Source organism: Natator depressus, chromosome 1 (assembly GCF_965152275.1).
Source record: "Natator depressus isolate rNatDep1 chromosome 1, rNatDep2.hap1, whole genome shotgun sequence".
Lineage (NCBI taxonomy): Eukaryota > Metazoa > Chordata > Testudines > Cheloniidae > Natator > Natator depressus.
Window position 1 is genome coordinate 122,193,135 of NC_134234.1, and position 27,169 is coordinate 122,220,303.

The window sequence follows — 27,169 nt, forward strand, 5'->3', positions numbered from 1 at the left end:
TCCACCACAGAAAATTAGCTGAGGGGGGGGCCATAAAGCAGTAGCAATATGGCAGAAATGTTTGTGTAACAAACAATACTGTCAGTGACCCACTCATGGGAATAAGCCTACCACAGAATGATGGGCGCTCTGAAACATGCTTCATCTTTGTTACTGCAGCAGGCAGCCTGGTGTCCAGAGGGCCCTTTCTTTGTCCTTTCCCCCCTCAGTCTCTTCTACTATTATTATTTAGAGTCGTGTATTGCTAGACTTGGGGCTGAAATAAATAATGAAGGTTTTAGGAAGATGTTAAGCTATACAAGTATACGTACATAATGATGGGGTCTAAATTAGCCGTTACCACTCAAGAAAGAGATCTTGGAGTCATTATGGATAGTTCTCTGAAAACATCTGCTCAGTGTGCAGCCACAGTCAACAAAGCTAATGGAATGTTAGGGGAATGAAAGGGATAGAAAATAAGACAGAAAATACCATAATTACACTATATAGATCCAGGACACACTCATATCTTTAATACTGTGTGCAGTTCTGGTCACCCCATCTCAAAAGAGATGTATTAGAATTGGAAAAAGTATAGAGAAAAGCAACAGAAATGATTAGGGGTATGGAACAGCTTCCATATGAGGAGAGATTAACAAGACTGGGACTGTCTAGCTTAGAAAAGATATGACGTGGGGAGGTGGGATATAATAATGGTCTATAAAATCTTGACTGGTGTGGAGAAAATGAATATGGAGTGTTGTTTACGCTTTCACATAACACAAGCACCGGGAGTTACTTCATGAAAGTACTAGGCCGCAGGTTTAAAACAAACATAAGGAAGTGCTTCTTCGTACAATACAGTCACCCTGTGGAACTTGTGGCCAGTGAATGTTGTGAAGGCCAAAAGTATAATTAGGTTAAAAAAAAAGACTTAGATGAGGTCAGGAAGGAATAGTCGATTGTTCACTGTTAGCCAAGATGGTCAGGGGCGCAACCCCATGCTCTGGGTGTCCCTAAACCTCTGACGGCCAGAAGCTGGACTGGATGACGGGATGGATTGCTGAATAATTGCTCTGTTCTGTTCATTCCCTCTGAAGCATCTGACACTGGCCACTGTTGGAAGACAGGACATTGGGCTAGATGGACCATTGGTCTGACTAAGGGCTTGTTGAACACTTGCATTTTATAGCGCTCTAACTTGCTGGCTCAGGGGTGTGAAAAATCACCCCCCTGAGCGCAGCAAATCTGAGTGCTTTAAAGCGCTAGTGTAGACAGGCTCCTAGCGCTCGGAGTTAATCCCCTCGTGGAGGTGGATTACCAGAAGCGCTGGGAGACCTCTCTCCCAGCGCTCTCGTGCGACCACACTCGCACTTCAAAGCGCTGCCGCGGGAGCGCAGCCATGCCCTCAGTATAACCATTCTTATGTGACAGTAAAAAAGGTCTGTTATGAGAACTACAGCAACAAACAAAATCTTGTCCTGTAATCCCTGCCTGTCCTCCCCCAACGGGCATTTATTTTGTTTTCAGTTGTGTAAAGTAAAAAGGCATAAACATAAATAGGCATAACTTTGACTTGACTGTATCATCATGATAACTTGCAGCACTTGGATGCTTTGCTGAGAGTGGTGAAAGATATTGTAGCTGAACACTCTGACATGGATGTCCTCGAGGCTTGCTCCAGGACGTATTATGTCTTCTGCAATGAAGAACTGGCCATCCACAGGAGGGCGGATCTTGCCAGAACTCAGCTGATAGACGAGTTGGTGGACAAACTTAATGAGCTGCTGGCTGACTCTTGGCACGAGGTGCGTGTGACTGGAAGTAGAAATACGTGAAACATTTCAGGATCAAAATGAAATAAATACAAGGGAGAGATGTTAAGACTGGTAATATACTGGTTTTTCTTTGCTTGGGGAGAGCAAAGCTTACAGAGGTAGTCTGAATACTCTGAAAGGGCTGTCTGTTTACATTTTAAAGGAGTGAAAATTGTATTCAGGCAGGAAGAAGGGGAAGAGAAGGGATGGTGTAGTTTTTATGGCACTAGGGAATGGGATTTCTGGGCATGCACTATCATGTGGATTCTTATGGCCAGAGCACCAATGGATATTCTAGCACTGAGCTGCAGAGGGTTAATGTTGCTATTTGAAAATGCCCGTCTAAGCACTAATGATCTGTTAGATATAGAGTATTTTAGAGGAGGTATAATTCTACATTTGTACATATTGGCAGTAATCAAAAAGATCTTTATAACTTTGCTGCTGTTTGAAGAGTTTTTTTTAAAGATAATTCTGTAGGTACTATTAGGTCACATTAAACTAGCTTTTGTGACTTGAAAGTAGCTTTTGCTTTTTGGAAGGAGGACTGCTGAATCTCTCTCCAAGTTTTTCAGTAGTTCTCAAAAGCAGAAACAGCCGGTGGAGATATGAATAGCTTGCTGGCTGATTTCAACAACAGGAGCCTGTAGCTGATGAACTGTGCCATCGCTAACAGGTGTCATGCCATAGTATGGGAGTTCAGACAAGTGGATTTTTATTGGGTGCTGGGATACTGTAAATGTGTCAGGCCAAAAAAATCACATTGGATTTATTTTGGTAGTTTAAATAGACCTCTATTCCAACGTGTGAGTATTTTTTAAATTAGAAATAAGCTTATAAGAGGTCAGCTGGGATTCTTGAACACTTGTGTAGTGTGGACCACAGCTAAATAAAGAGGTTGTCTCATGGAACCCTTCTCTTGTAATTCTTGATTGGAAGGAGTACCTCCTTTGCCATTTGCGATTCTGTTGTATCCTTGTGGAAACTACAGCAATTGCATATATGGGAAAGTAATATTAGGAAAGTATTTAATGTATTTTTAGCTGTCTTTGTGACTTGGCAGCTAAAAACAAGGAGAGCCAGCACCATGTGAGCAGCTAGCTCTCTGCAGACCACTAGCAGGTGCTTGATGGGTCAACAGTGACCACACACCACAATGTGAGAACGTCTGCATTAGACTGCTTTGTAGTTTTAATTACCAAGACACTAGAGGCAGCTGTGGGGTGTTCAGTTATGAGGATGTTATAATGCGAGAGTAGCAGCATGGTATTTCCCAGACATATAACTTTGTCCCAGCCCGTGTACATTATTCTTTATCTTAGAGAGGGGTCTAGGGAACATAGTTGAAGGGCAAATGATTCCTGAAACTGAGACGAAGTCTAATTCAAGTCCGTGGTTAGTAGAGGAGCTAGCAGCTGGCCCACAACACCTCTGTTCATTCTGTTCTCTTTCCTAACTCATGTGATTTAGGGAGAAGGTCTTTGCACAGATGAAGAAGGAATTTGCCGAATATATACCACTTTGAGAAGAATAGCAGCTTTTCATAAGTGAGATGTTTGTTTACATGATTACTGCCTTCCTCTCCTATACTGTTAGCACACTGTAACCTCACCGAGCTGCTATAAAAGCAGGAGTTGCTGTTGGTTGGCTGGCTAATCAAGCTTACATAAAAGAATCAAAATAGTCACGAAGTGTGATGTTTGTGCATAGAATGGTCAGGTGGAATTCCTTTTATCACAAGTACTTTTTCCTGTCAGTTTCTAGACTCTCCTAAATGTTGGCAGGCTCTCTGAGCAGAGAATTCTTTTTGAATTTACTAGCAGGGCTTGAGTGGCAGTGATTAAGTCAATCAGAGGTCTGCAAGTGGGCTGCTTATGTGATTGGGATGTCACTGTCTGCCTGTAGGCCCTTTCCTTTGGGCTGTTTCTGTATCCTCCCTCTTAGCTGGATACCATTTGAGCCACCTTAGTGTCGAGACTGGCATTCAGCGTGGAGGGTAAGAGCACTATGTTTGATAGCAGGCACAATATGTTAACTCTAATTTGTCTGGTCTCCAACTCTAAAAGAGCAAGTCTCTGAAGCCCTGCTCTCATGTAGTGCAGAGTGCTCTTGCTTGCTCACTAGTGGCCCAGTTCTGCAACCCTTACTCACCTTGAGTAGGGTCTTACCAATGACTTTATTGAGACTCCTCACCAAGTGAGTGTGGCAGAATTGGGCCATGGGTTAGGAGTAGCTTTCCCTTCATCTTGCATTGCTGAGATTCCCTGTTGCTCCAAATACTGTTTAAGGCATGAAGCCTGAGCTCTCTTTTGGGAAGTACAGTAGAACCTCAGAGTTACGAACACCTTGGGAATGGAGGTTGTTCATAACTCTGAAATGTTCGTAACTCTGAACAAAACGTTATGGTGGTTCTTTCAAAAGTTTACAACTGAACATTGATTTAATACAGCTTTGAAACTTTACTATGCAGAAGAAGAATGCTGCTTTCCCTTTATTTTTTTAGTAGTTTATGTTTAACACAGAACTGTACTGTATTTGCGTTTTGGTTTTTGTCTCTGCTGCTGCCCGATTGTGTACTTCCAGTTCCAAATGAGGTGTGTGGTTGACTGGTCAGTTCGTAACTCTGAGCTTCTACTGGATGAGTGTTTGGAGAGAGCATTCCTGGTTTGTGTAGGAAAAGTGTAGAAGTTCAGTTTCCTTCTGCATATTCCCATTCCTTTGGCTCACACAAGTTGCATTTTTTTGTAGCAGGAACAAGACTCAGTGATAACTACTGAAACAATAGGCTAAAGGCTATAATTAATATTAGGCCATACTAAACTGTATTTCCCTTTTCCTATCTATACTGGAAGATTTCAGGCATCTTTTCCTGGCAGGTTTCATTGTAGAGGAAACAAATCATGACCAGCTTTAACATTTGTCGTCAAACTGTAGGAAGATCCTTGTGCTTTACCTGCCAACATAGAGTCGGTATAGATGGAGGTAGTTTATTTCCAATTAATTCTGTGGATCATAGAGCACAAACGGATCCAGCACATGCAAAACTGGTTTAAATTTTGTGTGCAGTGTCTGTCAATTAGTTTTCACTGAAAGTCCTTGTTATTCATTAGGTGCTGGCAAAAAAGAGGATACATTTTACTTTTTAGACTTGTGGTGAGATTTTTCTTACTTCCCTTAATAAATTTAGGTATCACTGTGAAGGTAATCAGCTCTCTTCACCAAATAAAAGCATAATCTCTTTGGTAGCTGTGATTATTTAGGAACAGGTTGCATGTAGGGAGAAATGGGATTTTTAAAAACAGTAGCTTTTATCTCAGGGGTGGGCAAACTTTTTGGCCCGAGGGCCACATCGGGGTTCCGAAATTGTATGGAGGGCCAATTCCTCCCCAGACAGCCAGGCGTGGCCCGGCCCCTACCCCCTATCCAACCCCCCCTGCTTCTCGCCCCCTGACAGCCCCCCTGGGACCCCTGCCCCGTCCACCCCTCTCTGTCCCCTGACCGCCCCCAGACCCTCTGCCCCTGACTTCCCCCTGCCGCCCCATCCAACCCCTCCTCTCATTCCTGACTGCCCCCTGGGACTCCTGCCCCATCCAACCACTCCTTCTCCGTGACCACCCCCGGAATCCCTGCCCCTGACTGCCCCCTGCCACCCCATCCAACCCCCCCTCCTTCCTGACTGCCCCCATTCAACCCCCCTGTTCCCTGCCCTCTGACTGTCCCAACCCCTGTCCACAGCCCCGCCCCCTGACCACGACCCCAAACTCCCCTACCCCCATCCAACCCCTGCCCCGCTCCCTGCCCCCTTACCGCGCTGCCTGAAGCACTAGTGGCTGGCAGTGCTACAGCTGCGCCGCCCAGAGCACCAGGACAGGTAGCTGTGCTGCCCAGCTGGAGCCAGCCATGCCACTGTGCAGCACAGAGCACCGGGTCGGGCTGTGGCTCTGCAGCTGTGCTGCTCGGCAAGAGCTCGCAGCCTCGCTGCCCAGAACATTGCACCGGAGATGCAGTGAGCTGAAGCTGTGGGGGAGGGAGAACAGCAGTGAAGGGGCCGGGGGCTAGCCTCCTGGGCCAAGAGCTCAGGGGCCGGGCAGGATGGTCCCACAAGCCAGATATGGCCCGCGGGCCATAGTTTGCCCACCTCTGTTTTATCTCTTCTCTTTATGATTATTTTAGTGTGGTATTTCATTTCCTTTTTGACTGGCAGTGCTCACAATCTCACCAAATGGAATCTCTATGGGAAGACTTCAAAGCTGCTGGTTTTTGAGATGGAGTATGGGAGTTTACCTGTTCAGGTAAATTGATGGTACTGAGCACTAATAAAGCATTTAGCCTATCGAAGTACTTTACAAACATTAACTGAACTTCACACTAGAGCCCTGCATGGGACTATTTTTTAATCCTGTTCCTGTCCCACCCCACAATACCCCCTTTTGCCAACTCCCACATTTTTATTCTGCTCCCCCCCTCAAAAGCCTTAGATCCCACAAATTCTGCAAGAGAGAGAGACTCCTCCATGCTACTAAAATAAACCCCCAACAGCAACACAAAAGAAAATGGTCGGTTAATATATTGTGTACATATAAACAGAATTCAGACACAATTTTTACCACTAAAAGTATAAAACAAATCTTGCTTAAACCATGTAAAAACAATACTTTAACTCCTGTTATAATAGACACCAAATCTCTTTCTATCCCTTGCTTAAATTTAAGTATTGAAACCTTTCCTTAAAAAAAAAAAAAAAGAAAGAAAAACTTGCTTTACATTGCTGAAATTCCATATATAACAAACTGACAAGAGATTTAGTGCTTTCCCACAAATTACTGCAGTCTGTTTTTTTCCCCACCCAATCCCGCCCACAACAAAATACATTTTACCCGCTCCTGCTATTATGGCAGCAGGTCCTGTGGGACCCACGGGATCCCAGTCCCGCTTCAGGGCTCTACCTTACACAGTATCCTGTGAGGGAGATGGATGTTATTATTCCCATTCCACAGCTTGGGAAACTGAGACACAGAGAGCCATCTTCATCTCTGGTATAACCCTGTTGAAGACCGTGGAATTAGGACATGGATTAATTTAATGCAAAGATTGTCCAATGCTGTGCTGGGGTGTTATTGTCCGACTCTGGATTAGTTGTTTGCTTAGAATCAGAGACAGGGCTTCTCTTTCTCAATTGTGCAATGTCGCTCTAAACAAAGTACAGATAATTCAGGGATTTGCTTGTCACTCGCAGATTAAATTTCGTCAGAAGTGAAAATATTTCAGACCCATTACTTGCAAAATGAACTATAGTGAAGCCAATTTGCTTATTAACTATTGTTAAGGTTGCGAGTTTGTCAGGGAGGTCATGGATTCCGTGACTTTCCAGGATCTCTGCGACTTCTGCAGCGGCTGGTGCGGCTGGCCCAGGGGCCTCCTGAGCATCTGGGGCAGCCCCTTGGCCAGCCGCACTGGCCGCTGCTGGGGCAGTCTTGGGCTACCGCGCCCTCCACCCCAGCAGCAGCAGGAGTTTGGGTGTGAGAGGGGGCTCAGGGCTGGGGACTGGGGCATGGGAGAGGGTGAGGGCTCTGGGCGGCGCTTACCTCGGGGGGCTCCCCAGAAGCAGCAACGTCCCTCCTTGGCGGAAGCACGGCCAGGGGGCTCTGCGTGCTGCCGCTGCCTGCAGGCACCGCCCCTGAAGCTCCCATTGGCTGCAGTTCCCAGTCAATGGGAGCTGCGGAGCCAGTGCTCAGGGCGGAGGCAGTGTGCAGAGCTGCCTGGCCGTGTCTCCGCCTAGGAGCAGAGGGAGGGGGATGTTTCTGCTTCCGGGGAGGTGTGGAGCCAAGTAGGGAGTCTGCCAGCCCTGCCAACCTGTCCCTCGTCCCAGCACCAGTGGGGGTCCTGAGCTGCGCCCCCCCAGTACCCGCGGGGGTCTTGGGCTACTCCCCCCCCAGCACTCGTGGGGGATCCTGGGCTCCCACCCTCCCCCCAAGATTTAGTTAGGGTATATAGTACAAGTCATGGACAGGTCACAGGCCATGAATTTTTGTTTACTGCCCGTGACCTCCCCATGACTTTTACTAAAAATACCCGTGACTAAAACGTAGCCTTAACTATTGTCTAAACTACAAACCTCAAGTTGTCTGTTCAGCTTTAACGCTAATTCTGATAGCCTCCACTGGCCATGATTACCTAGTGCAAGTTTAGCAAAGCACTTAAGCATGTGCTTAGTCTGCATTGAAGTCAATGAGCCTTAATGCTTTACTGAATCAGGAACTTAATACAGAGACAAAGGTTCTGAGGAAGTCATGCTTAGTTGCATGTAAACCTACTGAATCTGCTTTTGGGATCTAAATGTCTCATGCTGCAGAAATACTTGTATAAGCAGCATACAGAATATGAGATGTTGATTCTTTGCTTTCACTACAAAGCCTTTCACATTATTAAAAGATATGTACTTTTATTTGCAGATGATCCTACCAGCTCTACAGTGCACATACTTTGCTCTCTTATGGCAGCTAGCTTCAGCTGTGGAGAGGTCATCTTCCAAGGTTGGCCAGTGCAAATAATTCTGAAACCAAGTGGTGCACTTGAAAGGTTCACATTCACTTGCTGTCCTTTGATGGCTGGAAGAGACACGCTTTCCCAAAATGATGCTGTGAACATTTTGTTGGAGAAACCAAATTAGGATTAGGCATTTCTCTCTCTTGAGTTTTAATATTGGAAAAGTGGAGACTTTTTAAAATCTCTGTAAGGGCATAATTAAATTAAACAAGTGCTTATCTGTGTTCAGTGCAAAGTTTTGTGCTTCTGAATCCTGGCATATGGTGGAGACAAGGATTGTTTCCTGAACAAAAAACAGTGAAAATACAATATTCAAAGAAAACCCTTGGAATTCAGTCTTTACATACCGCATATTTGTTTGTGTTTAGTGCACTATGGTATGCATGAAGAATGCCCAGGGAAAGTGTTAGGCAATCTCACCATCACTTTTCTGTTACAATTATTATTTGTGAATTGATACTACGCAGCATCAAAAGCATACTAAGCACTTCAATGGGGTATTTTAGTTTTAAATTACAAAAATGAGAACTCGCCTACATTTTGATCCAGGAGCAAATAAAAACAACGGTGTAGTTTCTCTAGAGATTTCTGGCTGCACTGAGTATTGCTGCTTTCTTCCATCTGTTCTCTTCCTCTTTTGTATCCCTGTACACAGAAGATACTGACATGGAACTGGCATCTTTTGTTTTTTGATGTTTCGGAAGTGATAGAAGGGTGCTGACCATTTAGGGACTGATTCAATAGATATACATGGTTTGGTGCTCCACTCCTGTCCTTGGCTACCTAGGTGTCAATGCCCATCATTTCTCTAATCTTTGTTTTTTCTTCCATAAATTTTTAGGAGACTCTTCTGGCATTGAACAGAGAGTTGAGATTTTTCTGCCAGATTTGTGCATGCTACCTCAGCCATAAAGATAAAGATTTAAGTGAAAAGGTCAGTGGCTCTGTAGGGGCTAGTTTGTTTAATGGTGTGTTTTGCTCACTCCTCCTTTAGCTCCTTTTCTTCATTTATTTTGCTTTTCAAAAGTCTTATTTTAAAATAAGTGGTGTCCTTGTTAACGAGAGCACTGAACTACCACAGCATCCTGCACACGCACAGGAATACATCTGCATGGAGCCAGGTGCAGGACTGGGGGCTAAGTCTGAGTTGCATTGTTAATTAAAACTGAACTGAAAATGTAAATAGGAAGATTTTTTTCCTCCTCAACAATAACTTGTCCTAAATGCTGCCACTAGTAAAATCCTTGGGCTGCATGTAGCCAGCTCTTCATTAATAAAATATATTGTAAGGATTTTCAAAATATTCTTAAATTTTACATGTAAAATAATGATAAGACTACTAAAATGCACAATGTAATATAACTTTCCTCCTCCCCCTACAACTTTCCCAGCGTCTGGGCTACAATGTAGGTCTCTGGCACTGAGGAGGAAAGAAACAGATGAAGTCTAGAGGTTTGAGCACAGGACTGGATGCTATGAACTCCGGAGTTCTAATTGCAGTTCTGCCATTGACTCCCTCAGTCTTTCCATCTCTAAAGCAGAGATAACAAAATTTACCTTGAAGCGGTGTTGTTGGGATGGATTAATATTTGTCAGGTGATTTGAAGACTAAATGTATTAACATAGTTATATAAACTGGAGTCACAGCGTGGTGTGTGCTGTGGTGTCACCCTGGATTGGGAGTTGGCAATCCGTGACTCAAGGAAACTTAAATGGGTGGTGGCAGAGAAGACAAAAGGTTGCTCTTTACGTTTCTGATGTGCTGTGAATGCTCCTTCTAACTTGGGTAGTTGCCAGGGCACTTTCAGCACATATTACTGAAGTAAATTGAATTTTCATATTTGCATTTGCACTTCTCCTTTTAACAATCACTGTTGGTGTGAGTGTATTTACTGCTCTCGTTTGTTTATAAATGCCTGAAAAAATGGGTTTAATGGCTGAGAACATAACTACAGAAATGGAAAATCAGAGACAAAGTGCTCAGTAATTCAGCTTCCCAGACTTCTAAGAAGAGTGACATTGGCATGTGGCAGCATGCAGCTTCTTTATACAAGGTAGAAAATCTTTAGGAGATCAGGGTGGGGATTAAACATGCAGCTCTCACAAGGGCATCTCCAGAAGGGCTGAGCTATGGTACTCCACCCCTGTGGGATCAGGCTCAAAGGCAGAGCTTTGGTCTTGTAGGAATAATAGTTGATAATGGAGATGAAAATTTATCATTGTTCTGGTGGCTTTCCCCCAAATTCCTAAATCCTTGTTTGGCATGTGTGTATGTTACAGGCCTTCATGATACTCTGTGATTTACTGATGATTTTGAGTCACCAATCTTCAGGTGACGATGAAGCTGTAGGAGTCCTTCAGTATCTTCCCAGCACATCCCTTCAGTCAAAAATGCTCTTGTTTATCCAGGATCATGTTTTCACGGAGGAGAAAGAAGAAATCAAAGGTCAGCCACTGTCCTCAGCAAGGAAGTAAACTAACATTTTCTGATGTCATTCATCTGCAGCATTTGACATTGCCAGGCTGAGGGGCTGCTAATTTTTTTTATTTCTTTACAAATAGAGCTGTAGCATATGAATACAAACAAAATGGATCACTCAGTGTACACAGATTTATGTCTGCTGTGGCTTTTCCAGAGGAGGTATTGCTAATTGATTTTTATATGGAAGGGGCTGAGGTACATAGTACAATGATGGGTAGCACTATCAAACCTTGAGATAGATTTCAATGGGTTAGAATTATTCTGTTAACCATGCTCCTGGAGGGATTTTAGTTGAGGAACTGTGGATCAGTTGATGTATAACAGTTCCAAGCCATCAAACTAAGGGATAATATATATTATTCGAGTGAGTTTGATTTTGCAGAACGTATTATGGTATTTGCTGTTCTTCTGTCATTTTCAAACAGATTTAGAATAGTAATGCAATAATTAGGTTTTGTTGTGAATGATTTTGAAAAGATGCTGCTAATTCTTTGTGGTACCAAGGATGCGGCTATACGATCTTGATAAATTGGAGAATTGATCTGAAATCAACAAGAGGAAATTCACTTAGGAAGGAAAAATCAAATGCACAACTACAAAATGGGTTATAACTGGCTAGGTTGTAGTACTGCTGAAAAGGATCTGGGGGTTATAGTGGATCAGGAATTGGGGCCTGCAACAGAGCCAGTCTCTGGGCACCCTAATGAATGCAGTGGGCCTGTCGTAGGCTGCCTTATTGGCTATACCACTTGATCAGTTGGACGGGTCAGCAGACCAGATCTTAATCAACAGTTCAGTGGCTGCTTCGACCATTTGCCCACAGCTGCAATAGCTCCTGCTCCTATCTTGATTTCAGTCCTGCTCCTGCTTTGTTCCTAGCCTTATTCCAGCCCTGCTTTTGCCTGGAACCCTGCCTTGGACCTAGCTTTGCCTCCCTCCAGGTAACCCGGTTCTAACCCCTCTAATCCGATTACATCTGACCTCTGACCCTAGGCAACGACAACTGTTCTAACCATTAGGCAAGACTCCTGGTCGGACCACTAGGCATGCCCATCCACGCCCTGGTCACTGATGATAGTGGATCACAAAAAGAATAAGAGTTGTGAAAAAGGCTAATATCATTCCAAGGTGTATTAACAGTCATGTTGTATGTAGGACATAGGAGGTAAACATCCCACTCTACTCGGCACTGGTGAGGCCTCAGCTGCGTCCAGCTTTGGGCACCACACTTTAAGAAACGTGGACAAACTGGAGAGAGTCCAGAGGAGAGCAACAAAAATGATGAAAGGTTTAGACAGCCTGACCTCTGAGGAAAGGTTGAAAATACAGGGTATGTTTAGTCTTGAGAAAAGAAGACTGAGGGGGGACCTGATAACAGTCTTCAGATATGTTAAGGGCTGTTAAAAAGAGGACTGTGATCAATTGTTCTCCATGAATGTAGGACGAGAAGTAATTAGCTTAATCTGCAGCAAGGTAGATTTAGGTTAGATAATAGGAAAATCTTCCTAACTATAAGGGTAGTTAAGGTCTGGAATTGGCTTCTAAGGGAGGTCGTGGAACCCCCTCATTGGAGTTTTTTAGGAACAGGTTGGACAAACACCTCTCAGGGATGGTCTAGGTTTACTTGTCTGCCTTAGTGCAGAGGGCTGGACTAGCTGACCTTTTGAGGTCCCTTCCAGCCCTACATTTCTATGATACTTATCCAGCAACTTGCTCTGAGGAATTGAACGTGAGAAGAAACATATTTTCAATTCCTCAGTCCTCCCAACAAAGGGTCCCAACTTCCCCATCCAAACTCACTGTCTTACTCTCTCCCCTACAATAAACTCAGCAAACTCCTTCATCCAGGAGTGATTCCTTGTCTTTTCTCTCCCATGAGCCCATCTGCCTGTGTTATCTGTCAGCTGCCCCTTGTCAGTTCTGACCCTGACAGTCATTTACTCCTGGTCAGCCTACCTGCCTCTCATTGGTTCCTAGGCCAGAGGCTGGGTTTGAGAGCCAGAAACAGGTCATGTGGGATTCCTAGGCCAGAGATCAGGGAAGCTTTCTGGCAGCGAGGAGGCAGAATTCACTCCAGGCAGGAGTCTAACTCTCCCAGGCTTTCCTTCTGCAGGTAACTCTCTCCAAGCACCTCCAGCAACAGGGCTGGCAAAAGCCGTAAAAGCAATTGGTTCCCAAATGTATTATTATTTGTACTGAAGTAATCCTGGGGCCCCCAGTTATGGACCAGGACCCCATTGTGCTAGGCACTATACATACACAGAACAAAATGACCTGCCCCAGAGAGTTTATATGCTAAGTAAATGTCGAATGTCAGTGTTGATAACTACTTGGAAACTTGCAACTGAATTCTTCTCTCACAGGCTGTGTGTACTAGTTTGTTTCTGTGGAGGTACTCATGAATTGAGTGCTGGGTGCTGGCATTGATTTCTTTTAAAGAAAATATGTTGATATGGTTCGCTGGTCTTTTTCTATCAGATGTGTTTGGTTTTTGTTCTGTGTTCCGTGTTTTGGTCCTGTCCTACAGCTATAGCCGGGATCTTACAAGGAGATTCTGACTGGTAGAAATGTGAAATCCCTACAAAGATCAGAATAGAAAGGATATACAAATGAGTAGCTTGCACTGTCATCAGCTGTGAGCTTTGAAATGGAAATAAACCTATATCCTTTGGTAAGGATAGTGTCTGTTATTTAGAGAGTTGACTGAACAGCTGAGTTTGTGTAATTTGGGTTGAAGTTGGCCTTAAAAATAAAATACATTAAATAAAATGTTAGAAAAAAGCCTTAGCATGTTTGTTTCCCTAGACTTGACAGAAGAGGAGGAGAGGGAAAAGGAGGGCTACAAATTGAATGATTTACACAGGAGGCGGAGTCTTCTTGCAGTCTATTGCAAGCTAATTGTGTTTACCGTGGTGGAGATGTCTGCGGCTGCTGAGATCTATAAGCACTATATGAAGGTAACACTTAGCTTTGAAAATGCATTTACGCCATGAAAGTGACTCTAGTACTTGTGGAAGGTGCTGGATTAGCAGCCTTGGAGGCCAGAGTCATCTGTTTATGCACAAAATGGTTGCAGAAATGAACAGTAGCAGTGCAGGCTTCTCCACACTGCTCTGCTAATGTACCTTAGAGTAGAATGAATGATTACTAAGAGACAGGGTAATTTAGTTCCCCGTTCATTAACTCTTTGGCTTCTGTAGAAGACTGCCAGAGAGGTGCCATTTGTGGTGGTGGCACTTGGTCACTAGGATCACTCTAAACTTGAGTGAAATGAGTGGTTTCAATAGCCATCTGCTGGCGATGACACTTGGTATCCACGTGGTCAGGGCTGGGTGTGAATCAGTAGTCTAGGTGTGAAAATCTCCATATTCTGTTTCCAACTCATTGATTCAGTCCTCCTGTCAGAATAATACTTAACTATTTTTCATCCATAGATCTCACAGTACTTTACAAAGGAGCATAAATAAAATTAGCCTTGTGAAAACATGTAAAAAAAGTTCCTTTTAGCAAGATATCTAGGACCTGGAATATTTTATGAATTGTTCAGTTTTTTTAGCAGTCTCTATTTTTCCTGTGTTTCATGAGCGTACCCCAGATATTGTGTATTCATAAAGCTGTAGTAAGGTAGTGATGTTTCTGTTATGTATTTTTTGCACTAATAGACCTACAATGATTTTGGAGATATAATTAAAGAAACCCTGAGCAGGACGAGGCATAACAACAAAATCCAGAGTGCCAAGACGTTGATTCTCTGCCTGCAGCAGGTAAGAGTAATGCAAAAGGAAAGGGACTCTGATGAAAGCCATCCCCACACTATAATTTTCTATGTACCTTGTCATAGTTATTCAAACTAATTTAAATAGATAGTGAAAAAGTCACTTTCTTGAATTCATGTAAGTGCTTTTCATTGTCAAAGCACCTTATGAGCCCTTTGGCCTAAGAGTAAAAACATATTTTTTTTTGCCAAATACCTGATCTTTTAGGATTGTTATTATTCATGGAACGTCTTGTGTTGCAAGATACAGATTAAGGGCCTCTGGCTACATAGTGGTGAGCAGCCTCAACTCCCACTGAAATTGGGGGTGGTTGGCATTTCTCCAGAGGTGTTCAGTGCCTTCTGGGATCAGGCCCCCATTGTTTCCATGTTTGACTAGAGAATTTAAATTAGATCTTTATTGAAGAAATTGGACACACCTGATGATGGCCCCTGCTCCTCTAGTTACACCAACTCTGCCATAGCAGTATTGAGCCTGATAATCTGTTTTACAAACTGCTCTAGCCTGGTTTCCTCATGGACATCTGTTCTCCCAGCATCCATGTCATACTCCTAAGTTGCAGAACAGACTCCTCCTAGATTGACTGATATATGAGCTCTGCTGACTTCACACACTTCGCCAGGAGCTTAGATCCATGACCCAACCCCTGAAATACGAGATAAAGTGAGGGTGAGCCGCATTTGGCCACATATATTCTGCCCACATAGTCAGAAAGTCTGTTACATATCACATAGACAACTGGCCCAGGTTGGTCTTTCATTGACCTTCAAAATTTTCAGGTCGCAGGGAACAAACTACCTACATGTTCTATTAGAGAAAAACTTGGCAATAAGGTCTGTGTCTCTCGGTTGGCTCAGTCCTGCCCTCAACTACGTGGGCAAGCGTTGCTGCTTCTCTTTCAAAACTAGCCGTTGTGTATCCATGCTCTGATTTTCTCTAACCCTCAGGGTGAGATTAAGCCCTCTGACTAGATCCACTGATCTCAGTGGGAGTTGAAGGCACTTATCACTTTGCAGGATTAGAGGCCTATGCAAGTAAGGCATCCTACCTGCTAAACAGAGTGGCACCCTTTGCAGATATTTTCCCAGGCAGTGCTCAAACCTCTCAGGTTTGTTCCAAGTGAGTGTGATTCTTCAGCAAATGAATTTGTTTTGTGCTTGTTCGTTTCCTTTGCAATGCTTCGCTCTACATGAGGTAAGTATTGTATGGCTGGTGTGTTCTCCTTGTGCTTTTGTTGCCTGGAAGTTTACATGTTGGTGTTTGTGGTTTTGCAGTTGTTTCAGCAACATACAGAAACCCATGGTAGTACCCACGGCATGGATTCCTCTTTCACAAACATTAAAGAACTTGCTCGTCGCTTTTCACTGACATTTGGCTGGGATCAGGTGAAATCCAGAGAATCAGTAGCCATGATACACAAGTATGTGCCACATAACCATATATTGTCCATGGCATTGTTTTTGTTTATTTTCTCTGTTAAGTTACTTTGTCCCTCTTATTTTTCCCCCTCTAATAGAGAAGGGATTGAATTTGCCTTTCAAGGAGCTGCTGGAGTGGAAGGGAAATGCCTGCCTCCAAATTTAAGCTTTCTGTTAATCATCAGTGAATTCTCCAATAAGCTACTAAAGCCTGACAAAAGATTAGTGTAAGTTACCTTTATTGCTTACTGCCAGACAAGTGATCTTAGGTGATGCATGTCATATGCAGCACTTACACACTCGTGCATAGATCGTTTTTGTACAGTGTGTCTTTGTATAATGGATGGCTTGATATTGTTGGAAGAATTGGGGTTGTGCATCTACATACCCAATCAGTTTTTAGCCATAATTACAACCAAATAAAAAAAAAGGTGTTTAAAAAAAAAAAAAGGCCATGGGGGAAAATGGTGTTAACATTATATATGAGGGAGGGAGGTATATTGGCTGGCAGGAGCAAATAGAACCCCTTTTTAAAGGGTGGTCTCAAGCGTTAAACAGTTTAAGTTCTGTCCTGGAGCAAAGAGAAGAGGTGGAGATAGAGCTAATACAGTGACAACGAAATGGAAGGAGCCAAAACCACAATCCATATGACTGGGGCAGACTAGCTTCTCTGCGGATTCTGTTACAAAATATGTCGCATGAAGCTCTTCACTGCAGGAACTATGTCTTTGTAGAGTCCCTGACAGAATGGGATTCTGGTTCTGATTGGCACCTCTGGGTGCTATTGTAATGTAAATATTAAAAAATAATAATATAACTCTGGGCCATTTATTCTTATGGCTCTGGATATTTTGTATCCTAGTACAGAGGAACATGATTGTGTCTGTTAGGCTTGGTATACGGTATCAACTTATGTTTGTATAACTACATCGTTCAGGGGTGTGGAAAATCCAATCAGAACACCCCTGAGCAACATAGTTGTACTGATCTAACCCCAGTGTGAACAGCGCTATGTTGACAAGAGGGCGTCCTTCTTTTTGGGGAGGTGGAGTACCTATACGGATGGGAGGAACTCTCCCGTCAACATAGGTAGCCTCTTCACTAAATGCTACAGCAGCGCTGCTGCAGCGTTTTAAGTGTAGACAAACCCATAGACCCTGCTTCCTCAGTGTCTGCTCTTCTCTGTCTCTGGTACTGCAGGAGCTCCTTCCTCCTTTCTGTCCCTTGATTCCTTCCATTCCATTCCTTCTCTTTTCTTCCTTAGTCAGTGGAACTCCAGCTTTGACTTCTGCAGCTGCAGTTTTTTATATATCTGACTTGTAAAATCAGTAAAAATAAAAGAAACCCCTCATACACACTTCCTAAGAAGCAAGTATCTTGTAAGACTTGGATGCTTATGATTAAATATGAGTAAATGTTGTGAATTTCTGGGCAATTTACAATAATGCCAATAGGTAAAGTTTCATGACAGAGAAGAAACCAGGCAGCAAGTAGGAAAAAAAGCATGCTGCCTGCATCCTGCCATGCCCCGTGTAACTTGCTCACTACTGGATTGTTAAGCTTACTGGTTATAGCATTAGCATGGGTTCAGTTGGAACTGATCTTTCATGGAGAGCTTCAAATGACTTGTATGCCAAGGATTAAGAGTGGTAAAATGTTTAACCTTATGCTACTCTTAATCCGTGACAGACAAAATGTATTCAGGATTCAGTTACACACAGAATGCATATTGAGAAATGAATAATATATAAAAATGCAACGTGCAGGGGGAAAATGTGCAGTGTGCAGATTCCCTTTTTTGTATTGTGACCTCTGATTATTTGATTTTGATCAGTCTATAATTATAGTAATTACCCTTTCTAATTTTGCATTTTTGCGAGCCGGGATCTCTTGTGTGTACCACTAGATTGTACCTTCCACAAACTTTTGTTTAACTCCATCATCACAATGTGGACTTGGTTTAAGCAATCGTTCTTTTCCATATGGTGATCTTTTTCCCCCAGGTGGATTTCTGTTAATTCACCCTTGCAAAACTCTATTTACCAATTTGTCTTAGGAGAGTAACTTTTTTTTTTTTAAAATGATAAAGGATAATGATTTTTTAATGATAAAGGATAATGATAAAGGATAATGATAATTTCATCAGCAGGATGGGCAGGATGGTAAATTTTCATGATGATTTTCCAAGGCTGTGTCTAATTTTTTTTCCAGTGGGTATATTCCAAGAAAGCAGGAATATCCCTACTGGTTTGCTCATCTTTTGACCACTCTTGTGAGGAACCAAGCAAGAAACACACCTAGAGTTTATCTTCAGCTGTCTTTGACTTGCCCACCTATTTTGGAAATAAATAAAAAACAATAAAGTTCTCAAGGAGGGGGAAATTGCAATTTTATCTACAACTCTACATTCAAGCTATGTTTGTAAAGTAACAGTTTCTTTTCTGGGAGGCTCAAAATGCCTTGCAAGGTCTGGAGATTATATTTCCTTTTAGAAATATTTAGGTTTAGTTGCACCATAAATTACAGGACGGAATGTTTTAAGTCAACATGAACTTTTGAAAATAAACATCTGGTTATTTTCATTTTTATTATTAATCAGGCACAGGACTGGTGAACAGACCTGCATAACATTTGTGAATGCACCTATAACACATGATAAAGAGAATAAGGACATTTGTTAGAAAGGAGTATGGCCAACATGTTCTAAGTATATGGAGTTTAGTGGTAAAATATTTTACTTGTCAGTTGGTGTTTGCCACAAAATATACATAGAAACAATTTATTAAATAAAAAACAGTGCTAAGGGCTTTAAAATAGGAGTGTTTCCACTGACATCAATGGGAGTTGAATTAGACCCTAAAATTTTAGTTACAATACACTCTTGTTTGAAACTAACATATTGCATAATCAGTGTGTTGAGTCTCCATGATGCATGACTCTAATCATCTGAGTCATCCTCCCAGGACTGTCTTTTTCTTGTTTTGATGAAAGCTCTGATATTTTCCAGGCTGCCTTCCGAATCAGAGTAGTAATAACAATATAAAATTATAATTAAAATAATTATTGATATAATTAATTATATTAAAATGTATAAAATGTTCACGGTGTGCGTGTTCTAACGTGGGATCTGGTTTAACAGTGCTGGCTGGATTGGAAGTGATGAGCTGTAGCTGGAAAGCATTGAGCCCGCCCGGCCCCCACCCCCGCTTTCTAATTCCGGAGTTCATTTTGTCTTGCTGTTAAATCAAAGGGAATGCCTCTCAGTTGGGTTTCCCTCTGCTCTGCAGTTGAGGACGCAGGACTAGACCTTTCAGTTGCTGGGGAGGGGTTATCTTACAAGAAAACAACCCAGTAAATTGCTTCCTGGCAGCAGCAACAAGCAGTTACTTTCCCTGTGCTAGAATGTAGGAAATTGTACTAAAAGATGGATGTGGCTCTGTAATTATTGGGAATCAAGAGTTGTTTGTAATGTTCTGAGCAATCTTTCAGCTTCGGAAGCACTCACACTGATTTGTTTTCTCGGAAGGGGGAGCCAGGCCCTCCCTCTTTCTGTTGCTTGATGGATCTGGTTCTGCCTCCCCAATTGCAGAGGAGAGGGAAAAAACCCAGATGTAGGAAGGGCTAGCCTAGATAGCTACAGAAGAAACTTTGATTTTTCTTATACTTCTCATTTTTCCCCAGGTACGGTTACCTACAGAGGTATATAACAGAGCCAGCATCTTGCAGAGGAGATGAATGGCACCCCTTGGTTTGGTACAGGAACTCTTTGCTGGCAAATGAAGATGAGGAGAATTCTGTTATCAGCAGTTTAAGAGAATGGTCAACCACAAGCAGATCTAAGACATCTTCTTTTAAAAGAAAATTGTCTAATGGTATGAAAGTTCCACCATCTTGTTAAATCTGATTGGTTGTGTCCTCAGTAAAAATGGATAACATATCACATTAAAATACTGCAGTGCGTGGGCTGTTGTAGACTTGCCATTCTAAACCCTATATTTTTCCCTTCAGATTTGTTGTTTTCATCATTCACTAGAGAGAGGCTTGGTCCAGTGGTCTGAGTATGGGAGCCAGAAACTCTCGAGTTCTGTTCTAGTCCGTGCTGTCATTCATGCCTTCAGTAGCCTTGAACCAGTCACTTAACATCCCTGCCTCAGTTTCTCCATGTCTAAATGAGGATAATATTACTTGACTCCACACAGTGGTATTGTGAGGATTAGATAAATTTTATGAAGCCCTATGAAATGAAAACAGTTATTTATAGAAGTGCTAAATATAGATTCTTACTGTTGCTATTTTTGGGATGTATTCTGTTAGAAGAAACAAAGGGAATCCTCTCCAGAAGATCCTTTAATTCCTCCCTTTCTGGCTTACAGCCATCCTCAGGGCTATGCTTTGCACATCATCCTTCATCTGAGGAGTTGATGGGACTCCCTTCAGAGTCCAGTATCTATGGCAGGGGTGGGCAAAATTTCTGGCCCAAGGGCCACATCTGGGTAGGGAAATTGCATGCAGAGCCATGAATGTAGGGTTGGGACGGGGTTGGGGTGCGGCAGGGGGCTCAGGGCAGGGGGTTGAGGTGCGGTAGGGGTTTGGGATGTGGCAGGGGGCTCCGGGTAGGGGCTTGGGGTGCAGGAGGGGTGCGGGGTGTGACAGGGGGTTGGGGTGTGGGCTCTGGCCCGGTGCTGCTCACCTGGAGTGGCTCTGGGTGGCACAGCGTGGAGTGGGGCCAGGGCAGGCTGCCTGCCTGCCCTGGCCCCACGCCGCTCCAGGAAGTGGCCGGCACCACGTCCCTGTGGCCCCGGGGAGGGAGGTAGGGGGGAGGAGGGGAAAGAGACAGAGGGCTCCACTCGCTGCCCTCCCCTGTGGGTACCTTCCCCAAAGCCCCAAAGCATTGGCTGTGGTTCCCTGTTCACAGCCAATGGGAGCTGCGGGGAGAGGTGCCTGCAGGCAAGGGCAGCGCACGGAGCTCTCTGCCCCACTCCCCACCCCAGAGGCCACAGGGACGTGGTGATGGCTGCTTCCGGGAGCGGCACGGGGCCCGCAGTGCCACTGGGGTGGCAATCCCGTAGGCCGGATCCAAAGCCCTGATGGGCCAGATCTGGCCCGTGGGCTGTAGTTTGCCCACCCCCGATCTCTGGGGACATGGGGGGGTTGCAGCAGCATATCACAAAGGTGGTCTGCCTTTCCAGAGAGGCTCCGTGCACAGTTATTATGTTGGATCATATTAAAGAAGTTCTGTATTAAAATCACAAATGAACTTGATTTCCCATAGTTTAAATTCCAGGGTATTACTAATTAAGAGGTCTCTTGGTTTTTGGTACTGTTTCTCTCCCTCTATGTGTGAAACTTGCAAGCTGCTAATTGTGTTAGTACATCCTAAGACAGAGTCTGTTCTCAAAGCAATTCTTTGTAACAACAACTACTCACACAGAGAGAGACTCAAAGCAATACTCTGTAACAATAGAAACAGCACCCAGAGACTCCCTGCCCTTTTGTTGTATTCATCTCGCTTTGTTAACAATTGTGATTAAAATAGAGATAGAGGATGTATGTGGATGGATGCTTGGTGTGGATAATAACTGAATGATCAGGGAGGTGCCAGCCTAAGAATCCAGTGTCCATCGGCTGAAGAAGGTGTCAAGTGGAAATAACCAGAGGACCCCCGGAGGGCAGACTGGAATCCACCCAACAGCCTCAAGAATGGGAGAACCAAAGAACAAGATAACATCTGGCAGCACGGAGCCGTCAGGAATGTGCCATCTGCTGATTGATTCAGCAACAGCATGATGAAGCAATTCCCATAGACTGGCATAAGAAGAAACTCCTATAAAAATGGACTCTAGAAAGTGAGAACTTTGGGTTCTGATTCTGCAAACCAACTTCCAGGAGCATCAGATGAGCATCTGACAAGGCCCTGCTCCCTCCTCATGTCCAGACCACCTGGCCAGTGGCTTGTCATGAGCAACTCTAAGGCTGGTAACTATGATAACTACCTTGCAGAACCTGTGTGTGTGTGTGTGTGTGTGTGTGTGTGTATGAATGAATGTATGAATAAATATGAGATTGAATGGAATGTTATGGCTATAACTAACTGCTTACTATGATTCTTTCTATGTTCACAATAAGTGTGGTATTTTGCCTTTTCCCCTTCAATAAGATCCTGCTGGTTTTTATTTTATTGGTATAACGTGCAGCACTGACAGTGCCCTCTGGTCTGGAGAGGAAGAGTCAGGGCCCAGAAATCTAAGCTGGAGGTCTCACATACGCTGTGCAAAATCAGCCACTGCCCAGGCCGTCATTTTTGGTTTTTTTGTATAGATTTTAGCTGGGTCATTCAACACAGAGGAATCTTAAAATGAATGCTTTGCTCAGAGTGTCTCCATGAATTTAGCTTCCACAATGACTGCACCCATTGTAACGAATGCTGCTTTTTCCTCTCTCTTGGGCTGTTTGAAGTATTCCTCTCTCAATGTCTCAGAGAGCGAGAATGAAGAATAGTGCTATTGATTGTCTGTTACAGGGTCCCTGCCTGAAACCAGCCACACTGAGACGACAAACAAGACTCCAGACTTCCTGTGCACTCCAGAACTCACTGCTGCAGCAGGGAAAAGCAGAAAGAGGTTGAAGTCTCAAGATACAAGTCTCCAAGAATGTCTGCCATTCTTTTGTCCAGTGGGACTGAGCAGAAGACGTTGGTGAGGGAAAAATGGTTCACAAGCCCCTAAAAGAGCTGGGATTTTTCAAATACGCAGACTGCAAAACTGTGTGCAATTAGTGCAGTGTCTTACAGTTCACACCTTGGGGCACTCCTTGTGTTCTCAGTGCTGCTACGGAGCAGTTGCCTGGGGCCATACCCTCCTCCTGATTCTGTCTTCCAACTTCTGTGTTCTCCTCTTGGACGTACAGGGAGTGAACAACCCTCTCCCCTAGCTGCCCAGACTCCCGTTGCTCCCTAGTCCTATAGGCAGCTGGGGAAGGAGGAGAAGGCTTCCTGCCTGACTTCTGTAGTTCCCAGTCCCATTGAAAAAGCTGCAGAGGGAAGAATGGGGCTTTCCAGCCCCGTCACCTCAGATTTGAATCACTCCCTAGCCCTTTGTGGGGCGCAAAAGGGGCTTCCCAGGTACCAGTTACTACCCAGCCCTGGGTTTGGGAATGAAGAAGGGTGTTTCTCCACCCCACCAGTCCCCAGCTCCTCTTTACTCCTAAGAGAGAAATTGGAGAAGGAGACATCGTCTTGGCCTCAGCAGCTGTGCTGCTGTGTTTCTGGTGAATTCCTTCCTGCAGGGCCTGAGGCCAACTGTGTGGGAGCTCCACACAGAACATGACATAATGGAGGAAGTGCCCAACACTATCCACAGAACAGGGCCTCTGGCTAGACTCCATGTGCCATCCAGTGCACCAAGAAACACGCAGACAAACAAAGCAATGTTTTCTCTGTAATATCTCAGGTACAGAAATCTGAGATGTCACTTGTCAGGGTTAAAAGGGAAAACACAAACTCCAGCCAGAAATGCAATTTTCAGGGTGACAGCGCCCACTCTCCTTAAATGGATTTACTGGACAGACTCATAGGTGGGTGGTGGGTTTTTTTTTTTGTTTGTTTGTTTTTTTTACACTTTTTGGTTGTTTGGTGCCAAGTTGCACGAATCAAAATTCGTTTTATCAGAATATAATGAAGCTCTTCCCCACTTTGGGCCAAAGACTTTGGGCTTCTTTATGCAAGAATCCTAAAAGCAACTCGTATCATGTGCATGCAGTCTTTAAAATCTGCCCTCCCTTTTAGCGCCGCAAGCAAAACACCTCCTAAGTAGAACCTCCGTCAAAGGGAAGTGTGTTTCCAGGCCAGGAACTAAACTGCTCGGCTTTTCGTTCCAGCGAAGATGTGATCAAGGCAGAAGACTTCTCAGCAGATGGTGGAGCAGAAGATGTAGGCGAAGATGTGGATGTTGTTGGCGCAGACCAGGTAATGGTAGTTTAGTTTTGGCTTATCCAGATTTGGACAGTTGTACTCGGGCTGCTGTGTGGAGGGGGAGAAAAGTGATAGTACATAACCCAAGAAGCCAGTTTGTCAAGCTCATGTCTTTGCTCCACCCGTGTACCCTACTCCCCTTTACAGCTGCTAGAAGCGGGAGGAAGAAAGACTTTTCATTTTTCCCCCAAGCCTAGCTTGACATGGGTTCTTTCTCTTGCTTGTCTATGGAGCCTCTCCTAGTAGCATCGAGGCCCTGTTACATACATTAACAGCTTTCAAAGATCTTTCAAGAGAAGGTACCCATTCCCCTCCTACATACTTGGAAGGCACTTGCTTATGAGCAGATGGCTCTTCCTGGTCTACAGCAGGGACACATTTTACCCTTTAGGGCAGCAGAGTAATGTCCAGCCAAGTCCCCTAAATATAAACATTGCCTTTCAGAAAATCCCATTTAATCCTATTTCTTTATCAAGCTGAATTGAGGCTATCAAGTTTCCCATGCTGCAGCTGCTAACTTCACTAACCCCTTGAAGCAGGTGAGCAAACTACCTTCCCTGCCTTTCTTTAAGGCAGTGGTCCCCAAATGTCTGAGGGTTGTGCCCCCCTTTACCCTGTCTGCGCCCCCCCCCCCCCCGCCCTCCAGGGCTGAGAGCTAGGCCGTAGCTCTGAGTGAGGGGATGTGGAAGGGGTAAGGAGGCCGGGAGCCAGGACTATGGCTGGAGGCAGGGCCGGAGCAGAGCTGAGGGTGGGGCAGGACTGGGTGTCGCTCCCTCCCCTCCCCCTGTGGGGGCTGGCCTGGGCCTGCCGGGCCCCCCTGAACATTCCTCTGCACCCCCATAGGGAGGTGTGGCCCACAGTTTGACGACTTCTGCTTTAAGGGTTAGTGAGGACAGCAGGTGTAGAAGGTGTGCATTTCCTTTAGGTTGTTCTCATTATAACCCTCTTCGCCTCCTTTTAGACGTTTTATTGGACAGCATTTTTTGAAGGTGGTGCAAGCAGAATTGATTTGTAAATGGCTTTTTTCCCTTGTGGGTCTTTCCAGCCTTCCCAGATATGTTCATTATGGGACTTTTTGACTTTCAGGTATGTGATGGGTTGTATCAATCCTGCACATGGCCAGGAGGTGCTGACCAATCACTGGAGACCTCACCTCCTTGCCTCTGTTATACAGGCTCCAAGTGGAGGGGACAGATAAAAGGAGGCAGCACAGGTCAGTTGGGGCTGGCGGAAGAGGAGGAAGGATGTGTGCTGCAGGCTGCTGCAGAGGAACTGTTGACTCACCCGGCTGTTGGGACCGTGGACCCGGCCTATGCTGCGGACGACTAGCCGGCCACAGAGACTGACAGGGATGCCGAGCCGCTGCCAGCTGAGGACATGCCTGAGAGGGACTTTATGGTAGGAAGTGACCCAGGGAATGTGTTAGGAGCCGTGGCTTGAATCCTTAATAGGGAGTTTACCTGCTTCATAGGGCCCTGGGTTGGAACCCGGTGGAGTAGAGTGGGCCTGGGTTCCCTTACCCCCGCACTTGCCACTAAGAGTGGCTACAAGGGACTACTGATTTGGACCGATTGTTCACCCTGCCTTGCCCAGAGGGTCAGAGCCTCCGACTGTCCTTAACAGTCGAGTCCTGTTACGAGGGCCAGACCATCATCAGTCGCTGCCCAGGAAGATGTGGGAAGTCATCTGGGAAGAGCTCAAGTCGATGCTGGTCGTTGGAGGCCATGGCGGAATCTTGCAATGAGTGGAGGAGCCCCATTGTTCTTGTTCCAAAACCTGATGGATCCATGAGGTTCTGCATAGACTTCCAGAAAGTCAGTACAATCTCACAATTCAACACCTACTCTCCGCCCTGGGTGGATGAACTGCTCGAGTGACTAGGGAATGCCAAGTTTATATCTATACTGGATCTAACAAAGGGGTATTGGCAAATTCCCCTGACCCCGACCTCCCAGGAGAAGACAGCCTTTGCCACGCCATTCGGCCTTTTCCCATTTACAACTATGTCATACACGGGGCTGTGTCTACCTTCTAATGGCTTATGGATTAGCTGTTGCAGCCACATGATCAATACACAGCAGCTTATATTGACAACATAGTGGTATACAGTGCTAACTGGGAAGATAATCTAAGTCACCTCACCACAGTACTGCAAGCACTTGGGGTAGCTGGGCTAACTGCAAAACCATCTAAATGCCACTAGGACAGAAGGAGGTGATGTACCTGGGATACGCAGTGAGGCATGGGTGGTTGCACCCACTCGTGGATAAGGTCCAGGCCATGAGAGACTGCCCAACCCCCTCGACCAAAAGGCAGGTGAGGCAGTTTCTTGAACTGGCCAGTTTCTATAGACGCTTTGTGCCCCAGTTTGCCACCCTAGCAGCGCCCCTTAGGGACCTGACAAAGAACTCCCAGCTAAGAGGGCATAGTGGTCCAGGGACTGTGAACATGCTTTCCAGACTCTGAAGGACTGATTGAGTCAAGAACCAGCCCTATTCCACCCAGACTTTTTGAACTGGTTTATACTCCAGACCGACACCTTAGAGGTGGGCCTCGGAACGGTGCTATCCCAGGAGCAGGATGGGGAAGGACACCCACTATTCTACCAAAGAAGGAAATTATTTCCCTGTGAAACGAGATATTCAACAGTAGAAGAAGAGGCACTGGCAGTGAAATGGGCTGTTGAAGCCTTACATTATCATCTGCTGGGGAACCCATTCCAACGCATGACAGATCATGCATCCTTTCGATGGACCACTCCTTGAAGGACACCAATGCCAGGATTAGAATTAGAAATGATACCTCTGTCTCCAGCCCTACAAGTTCGAGGGACTTTACCGCCTGGGGAGAGCCCATGCAAATGCTGATTTCTTTTCCCAAGTGGGCAGAGAGGAAGATGAGGGAGGACAGCCATTAGGTCCTGACTTGAGGGGGAGGATGTTTGACAGGGTGTATCAGGGTGTATGGGGGGGGTATCAGGGTGTATTGGGGGGGGGGAGGGATAGCTCAGTGGTTTGAGCTTTGGCCTGCTAAACCCAGGATTGTGAGTTCAATCCTTGAGGGGGCCATTTAGGGATCTGGGGCAAAAATTGGGGATTGGTCCTGCTTTGAGCAGGGGATGGACTAGATGACCTCCTGAGGTCCCTTCCAACCCTGATATTCTATGATTCTGTGATACTATG

General features: G+C 44.8%; 1 protein-coding gene across 2 annotated transcripts in view; it reads left to right on the top strand.

The window, feature by feature from the left end:
* Positions 1-26,919, top strand: part of LOC141995100 (cohesin subunit SA-2-like) — a 95,728-nt gene extending 68,809 nt beyond the window's left edge. For both annotated transcript variants that reach the window (XM_074965950.1, XM_074965958.1), the window contains 14 exons: positions 1,584-1,787; positions 3,267-3,343; positions 6,001-6,088; positions 8,249-8,329; positions 9,184-9,276; positions 10,623-10,788; positions 13,630-13,781; positions 14,487-14,588; positions 15,875-16,020; positions 16,117-16,245; positions 19,700-19,890; positions 22,539-22,713; positions 23,894-23,981; positions 25,074-26,919. In XM_074965950.1, the coding sequence (XP_074822051.1) occupies positions 1,584-1,787; positions 3,267-3,343; positions 6,001-6,088; positions 8,249-8,329; positions 9,184-9,276; positions 10,623-10,788; positions 13,630-13,781; positions 14,487-14,588; positions 15,875-16,020; positions 16,117-16,245; positions 19,700-19,890; positions 22,539-22,713; positions 23,894-23,981; positions 25,074-25,316 (1,935 nt within the window). In that variant the 3' untranslated portion in view covers positions 25,317-26,919. The remainder of the gene's footprint in view (positions 1-1,583; positions 1,788-3,266; positions 3,344-6,000; positions 6,089-8,248; positions 8,330-9,183; positions 9,277-10,622; positions 10,789-13,629; positions 13,782-14,486; positions 14,589-15,874; positions 16,021-16,116; positions 16,246-19,699; positions 19,891-22,538; positions 22,714-23,893; positions 23,982-25,073) is intronic.
* Positions 26,920-27,169: the final 250 nt, after the last annotated feature.